A 7,321-nucleotide genomic window follows, 5' to 3' on the forward strand; every position below is an offset into this window, starting at 1 on the left:
ACACAATAAAATTTAACACACGAAAACAAACCCTACTTCACACTCAGCTCCCCGAGGTGGAGATGAGCGCCAACCATGCTTGCTTGCCATCAAACCCAGGTACTGTGTGGGAGTCTGAGGTAGCCAGACCCTGAGATGAGGACCAACCAAGCTAAAGGAGCCTTCATGCTACACGTCTTTTCAGAGGCAGCTTTGCCCATAGGGGACTGGATTTACACACTAATACACTCATTTTTTTCTCATCAAGGAGATGCAGTAATTGGTGACACCTGCTGGTGGTAGATTTTGACTACATATGGGATAATCTGCTCCACGGATCTGTCTCTCTCCTTATTCTGGGGCTGTCCATCTCAAAATCCTAAGTATCTTCTCAAACAGGTGTTCCTGCAACAGAACATGGAAGACAACACTCCCCATCACAAACAGATCATCACTGTCAGTGCCTCTGCCGTATTTATCCCGTAAAAGAATTTAGCCTCATTTAAATTATCTTAGGGTTATCATTTTTGTAACGAACACACATTGTTATGAACGATCAGACTTTTATGGCTTTCAAAGCAGTGTGCATGTGCCCGACTTCTGGTCGCCGTCCAGACCGGCCGCAGACTCTTTCCGGTTGGGGTCGTTGAGCTCGTCAAAGAGTCCACTTTCAATCATCTCCTGCTGCCAGGGGATGGACACAGCACCCGTGCTGAACTCCTTGAAGAATTTGTCGTCCTTGGCATCCAGGTCCACGCCCCTGATGTCTGAGAACTCGGCAATGTCTCCAGTGTCTTTGGCATAGACCACATTGGGCTTGGGCTTCCAGGGCGGGTCGATGAGCCCGGCCTCCAGGCGGGCGAAGTTGATGGACTTGAACCACTCGTGCTTCCTGGGATCGTCACCCCTGAGAGACACAGAAATACACATGGGCGTCAGGAGCAATCCTTAAACACATGCGTGTATACACATAAATGCTTTCTGATGGAAATGGAGAATAGTGGCGAGGGTCTATGTCTCTGTCTCAAGTTCAATCGCTGTGTGACGTGTGTAAAAGTGCAAGCAAGGTTCAGATCCATGTTCTCGTCACCCAGTGAAACTCTAATGGCCAGAGTTGTTACCAGTTGAGCTAAAGGCAATATGCCCCAGCTCTATCAGCAACAACACTAGCTAACCAAGTCTCTGACGTACTGCTGAAACTGCTCTGCTATCTGCTACCATAGAGGCTTTACTCACACAAGCTACTAATTTCAGCTCTGCTACAACTGCACTTTCCAAACATCTGAGGACATGGTCGTAAATCATAGGAGCTCAGTGGAAACTCACCTAATTTTATTGACTCACTCTACCACAAACTGAGATGAGCTAATGAAGTCACAATACTTTGACTATGTGAGTCAAATAAAAACATAATATGTGGAGGAGTGTTAGTGGGGTAGAATGGCTCTGGGAATTTGTGCATTAGGGGTGTGAGGGGAGGCGCGGGAGAGTCTTACTTGCAGCCCAGGCGCTCGTCAATGTTTTTCTTGAGGAACTGGGTTATTATGTCCTTGGTGATCGCGTCGAAGCCCTTGTGATCGAACTTGACCTCGTCTTCGCATATGCGGCGCTGAACCTCCTCCTTTGCCACCTTCTCCTTCTTGGCGTCGGGACCCTTGAAGGGCGTGTACGCAGCCACCATCTCGTAGATGCTGCAGCCCAGTGCCCACCAGTCCACAGAGGTGCGGTACGGAACATCCTTCAGGATCTCTGGAGCCATGTAAGCACCTGTTCCTGCCTGAGAGAGGGAGCGAGAGTAGAGGAGGGAATGGTAGGGAAGGATTAAGAAATGGAGAGAGACAGGCAGGAGAGGAGGAAGAGGGGTGAAAAACTAAGGGTGACTGGGGAGTATACTGTATTTTTGTAATACTTTCCTTATTAAGTTAGACCTACATACATGCACTCAACACAGGAAGCATTTTAACAGTCCAGATTGTGTACACATGGCAGTGTACCCTTTCTGCTCCGTAAGTTATATTATGGATGGACAGGTATTTAGCTAGATGAACAGCTCTATGTAAATGATGACAATAACGTTTATGTTGAGAAATTGGTGCAAATGAATAACAGAATGTTTGTTGAAATGGGATTGGATTAAAATATTCCTTCTTCCCACCCGTGGCCATGTAAAACTCTTCTGGATGCGCTGTGCTGTTTTAGTTTCAGTTGAGTTTTATGTAAGCTGTGTACTTTGCAATGCTCCTGCCTGACCTTTGCTGCCAGCCAGTAGAATGAGCTTAATCTTTATCCCTTTACTTGTAAGGAGTCATGTGCGTAACAGACGTTGATGTAACGGTCAGTCTCATTACATAAAGGAATCTCACCATACCATGCCTTCACTGCCAGCTCCTCATAAAACTTAGATGGATAAATCAGACGGACAGACTGATTTAAAGATAGCAGCGCCACCCCCCCTCCCCCACCCGGCCCCATTCCGCTCCTTGTATCCATTGTATTGTCCTTGTAACCATGCAGTCTCCAGGAAAGAGCATAAAAAGAAGCAGCATCTCCCCTTTTGACCTGTAGTTGCTGAACTTTAATCCTCTCAGTCACCAAGGGCACTCAATGAAAGCTTATGAAACCCAGAAGTCTAAAATTCCTACATTCAACAACACATTTCTCTCTGAGACCTTTTACATTTGGTTGAGTCATGCCTGCAGTTCTTTACATGTCTCCATTATTCTCAAGTTCAGAGCTTTTTATTGTTTCAGTTTTTCAGATACTGGTATATCAGATACTGGTATATTGGACAGCAGTAGAAAGCTTGAAGGGTACATGGAGAAACCCTTTCAGTATCGGGCCAGGAAGTTATGAAGGACAATTATAGAGAAAGCCACCTCATAGGAGGTGCCAAGGATCCTGCATGTCTAATCTAAAAGCCAGTATGAAATAATTCTGATGCACTAGAGGTCTGAGGAGTGAAACCTGCCCTCTGATTCAAAGACCCTCCTGCACCCTGATTGGACAAGTTGCTGTAAACAGCAGGCTAGATAGCTAGGGTGTTGCTAGGGGCTTTTGCCTTCTAACCCTTTGTCAGAGATCCTTCTGGGGGGGGCAGAGGTCATGTGACAGGAAAATAAGCGACACAAAGGTTGAAGCAGGGAATGGTGGTGGTGGGGGGGGGGGGGGGGAACCCCAGGAATCCCAGAGAAAGAGAGCGAGTGAGAGCAACCGGCACAGGTGCAGATTGAGGGGGAAAGGTTGCACCTGGGCTTCCCTGAGTGGAGCCGCAGCTCCGAGAGGGCTCAGGGATGGGCAGTCTGATCACAGGCAGATTATCGTAATGCCCCCTAAGTAAGAGGATTAGGAGCACAAAGCCAGCAAAGCCCTCAGTGGCTCCTGTGACTGAATTCTGCCCACACAAGGGGCTGGAGAAAGATAGAGGGTAAGAAGCCATCTAAAGATTTCAACACCCCCCAAATATATATAAATATATATACATATATATATTTATTTATTTATTATTATTTATTTATTATGTACTTTCTATAGACTGGATACCATCTTGCCTGCACAATTCTTTCAAATGGCATTTGAAGTTGCTTCAAAACATCTCCCCACAGTCAGAAAGCACTTCATGGTGCAATCCAGATAAAAGCAGGTAAACCAGGTAAAGTCTGCTGCTGACGTCTGCAATGGATCACGTTTGCAGTGTCCTCACCAAGAGGTCAACTCCATGACCCAATGGTCATACAGCTGCCCAAAGTGGATTTGCCACTGATTTTTGTTATGTTTTGCACAGGTGAATGCACATGTGGGATAAGCTCCTATTTAAAATGTCACTCAGGGCTGAAGTGGTGTTTTAACGTTACATGACAACCTTTTTTGAGTGACAGACCTCGTTTCTGTAAACTTTTGATCGCTAACGCACTGTCATTTGTGTAGCTCTCAAATTACAGAAAATGTGTGCATTGTTAATCACTAATGACAAGCCCTTAGGTGAGTCACTGCTTTCCAGAAAGAGTAAGAACTTGGAATCTGGTACATCACACTATTTCTTTGCTTGTTGGACACCATTTCTCAGGATGAGGTACATGTAGATGTTTGCACACTACTCAGTTTTAAAGCAGCATATACACCCAAACAAAGCGCAGTTATCTTACTCAAGGCCGAAACAACATTGCAGTTTGATTTCACAAATTTTTGGTCACAAGAACAGCTGCTATAAAGCCTTTTTACAGAGCCACCATGAAGGAACAAAGCTGTATCAATGCAAGGAGTGATTTGATACAAAGAATTGCAAAACAAGTTAGTTTATCTTGCACAGTGGTTGATATTTTAATATAACATCCACTCCATCACCCTAAATCAGTCTCCAAAAAAGCCCTGCCATTTCTCACGAAAGGTTAGTGAAACAGCATCATCAACGCATCAAGAAACTGTTGCTATGAACGTCTTTAGAAAGTTGAAAGCGTAACTGCATGTAGGGACACAGATCGAAAGACACCACTATCTGCTCAGCTCTCAGGCTATTTGAACAGGTTGCTCACTGGCCATAGAAGCGTGGTCTATAATTGGCATGGCTGTACTGTTCTGTCAAGGATCTTTTGTATTATGTAACGATGGGACTGAATCCTTTAGGGCATTTACCTGAGTAGTAATCCACAGTTTTACCAGGAATCAATCCCAGTCAGTAAAGGAGCAAAAATAAGGTTACTTTATCTACCTTGGGACCCTCAAAGAAGGCTTTTCTTCATAAATAATGCATCTTTCCCAGAAATCAGTACAAATGTCCAGACCCTCAGCACACCTTCAGAAATCACTGCAGTTATGAAACAACATGCTTCTGTCCACAGGGAAAGATTACTGTCTGATAATGTGCCGCCTGTAGGTAGGGTGTCAATACAATGTCTATTTAACCTGTCCAGCACCTTTTCCCATTATATTATATATTATAGCTCTGTAAATGATGAATACGTGTAGCTGTTTTCTTTTGCTCTATGTAGTTGCACTTACATTTAATATTGTTCATTACTGCTTTGGTAGCACTGCTCTTGTTTGTTCTTTTAATAAAGCACCATTGAATTGAACTGAACTGAATACATTTCATGGTTAAGAGACCCATCCTACTCCTAAACCGGACACACTTGCCTCCCAGCCTTGCCAGTCACCGTGGAGATCATTCATTCATTCAGAGGCAAACCATTGCCACCATCACCCTTCTCACTGTCACCCTTATTGTCATGGCAGCAGAGCTGGCAGCCTCACCTTCTGGGTGATGGTCTTCCCGGGGGCCAGCTCCACGGCGAGGCCCAGGTCGGAGAGGCGGCACTGGCCCACGCTGTCCAGCAGCACGTTCTCGGGCTTCATGTCGCGATACACGATGTTCAAGTCGTGCAGGTGCAGGATGCCTGTGGTGATCTGCGCCGTGTAGTAGACGATGCGTTTCATCTCGATGCCCTTCTCGCCGATGTTGTAGATGTGGTACTTGAGGTCGCCACCGTTCATCAGGGTCATGGTGAGGCACAGGTGGGTCTTGGTCTCGAAGGCATACGCCAGGTTCACGATGAAGGGGCTGTTCACCTTCTCCAGGATCTTCTTCTCCAGCAGGGCCATCTTCTCGCCGTGCTTCTTCTTCAGACGCTTCTTGTCCAGCTTCTTGCAGGCGTACATCTGGCCGGTGTTCTTCACCTGCACGGCACACACCTGCACACAGAAATGGGGGCATTTATTTCTCTCGCTTCTCTGTGGAAAGGCCTTTTCAACCCCTTAAATCTCTCCCTTTAGTGAGTGTGTGTATGTGGATTTCCTTTGTCTTCTCTTTCTCTGCAACTCATCATTCACTGGGTTATGGCAGCCTGTCAGCAGGTACAGAGGTACAGTGAATTATCTGTCTAGGCACCACAGTTAATTTACCAGCCTGTCCCCATAGCTGAATAGAATTTTCTCCCTGGGCAGCTCAGTGGTCAGATACTGCACTGTAACTTGACAGCGATGCCTTCAAATACAGAACCTTTCAAAGAGAGAAACACATGTCCAACATTTTACATCTACCAGCGCTGCTTGTGTTGCTGCAAGCCAGTTTCATCACATTTTCAAGCTGGCGAATTCTGCCTGACTCCGCAAGATGTGCATGTGTGTGAGAGTCAGAGTGGTAAGTGTACCACAATTATAAGCATTGCAATTGCAATACCTTACAGGAAATAGATCAGACAGTTACACTACCAGAGGGAAAGTGTTACAGGTGAAGCCTTTTACAGGCAGTAAGTCCAAAGGTTAAGGTGCATGGTAAACCTTATGACTCTTTATGGTTTTTTGCTTGTGTGGTACTTTACCTCACTTGTAAGTTGCTTTGGATAAAAGCGTCTGCCAAATGAATAAACGTAAATGTAAATGTGAATGTAAACCTTTGCTCACCTCTCCGAACCCTCCCTTGCCCAGAGTCCTGAACTCGTAGAAGTACTTTTCAGTTATGGGCTGCCGCTCGTACTCCTTCCACTGCAGGAACTTGTCAAAGAACAAGCTGGTCTGGTACTCCTGGAAGGGCTTCCCTTTCAGAAAGTCCTGCGTGCCACTCTTCACCTTGCCCATCATCACCTCCTCGAAATCCTTGTCGGTCACGGCCTTGCACTTCTCCGCCGCCTCGCCAGTCAGGTAGGACAGAAAGTTCTTGGAGTCGGCCTTGCAGAACTTGTTGATGATGTTCTGCCGAGTCTTGTCCTTGGCCGCGCCCTCCGCCAGCTCCCAGTCGTTCAGCTCGTCCAGGAAGTCGGCCGCCCTGCTGTAGTCGGGGTTGGACGCCAGGAACTGGCGGAAGAACTTCTTCCCGATGGGCTGTTTCTCGCAGAGCGACTCGTAGTCCTTCTCCACCTGGGTGCGGATGGCGGCGCACTGGTCCGCCTTGGGCAGTGACAGGCTCCGGCGGCGTTTCTTCATCTCCTTGTCGTCGCCGCCCTGGGCCTTCAGGTAGGCCGTGTTGGCCACCAGGTTGTCGAGTCCCCCCATGTCACACATGTTGACGGCTGTGCTGTGTCCCCTTCACGCTAGCTGAAACCCCGGTGTTGCACTGGCAGTGTGCTTGTGTGTGTGACTTGCTCCAAGTCCCAGCCGCGAATGAGCCACTACCTCGCCCGCACCTGGAGACCAAGACACACTGACACTCCAGTCATTACTCATTTAAAATTAAATACCTCAGAGGGATTTTCTCTTAAGTATCTTTGTGCGCTCTATTCGCGGACACTATTCACGGAAAGGAATTTATAAGAGGGTTCTCTCCTAAGAAGCTTTCTGGCATCTATATTTGGCAGAGTGTGAAGCTATTGGCAGCGTGGACACATTGAAGGCACCTGAAGCCCTGTTGCCC

The 7,321-nt window shown here is 46.8% G+C and overlaps 1 protein-coding gene across 1 annotated transcript; it reads right to left on the reverse strand.

Annotated features, from left to right (window-relative positions):
* Positions 1-552: 552 nt before the first annotated feature.
* grk7a (G protein-coupled receptor kinase 7a) lies at positions 553-6,972 on the reverse strand. The gene is made up of 4 exons (XM_036554469.1): positions 6,376-6,972; positions 5,227-5,664; positions 1,476-1,756; positions 553-886 (listed from the first exon to the last, which is right to left on the reverse strand). The coding sequence occupies exons 1-4, from the start codon at positions 6,970-6,972 to the stop codon at positions 553-555; spliced, it is 1,650 nt and encodes a 549-aa protein (XP_036410362.1).
* Between the last annotated feature and the right edge of the window lie 349 nt (positions 6,973-7,321).

Source organism: Megalops cyprinoides, chromosome 20, assembly GCF_013368585.1.
Source record: "Megalops cyprinoides isolate fMegCyp1 chromosome 20, fMegCyp1.pri, whole genome shotgun sequence".
In the NCBI taxonomy this organism is placed as follows: domain Eukaryota; kingdom Metazoa; phylum Chordata; class Actinopteri; order Elopiformes; family Megalopidae; genus Megalops; species Megalops cyprinoides.

Excerpts from the sequence above, each read along its gene's own strand:
- grk7a (XM_036554469.1), bottom strand. The coding sequence starts at position 6,972 with ATGTGTGACATGGGGGGACTCGACAACCTGGTGGCCAACACGGCCTAC. Across the intron at positions 5,665-6,375 it reads GCAAGGGAGGGTTCGGAGAG|GTGTGTGCCGTGCAGGTGAA; the intron begins GTGAGCAAAGGT and ends TTCTGTGTGCAG. Across the intron at positions 1,757-5,226 it reads GGAAGACCATCACCCAGAAG|GCAGGAACAGGTGCTTACAT; the intron begins GTGAGGCTGCCA and ends TCCCTCTCTCAG.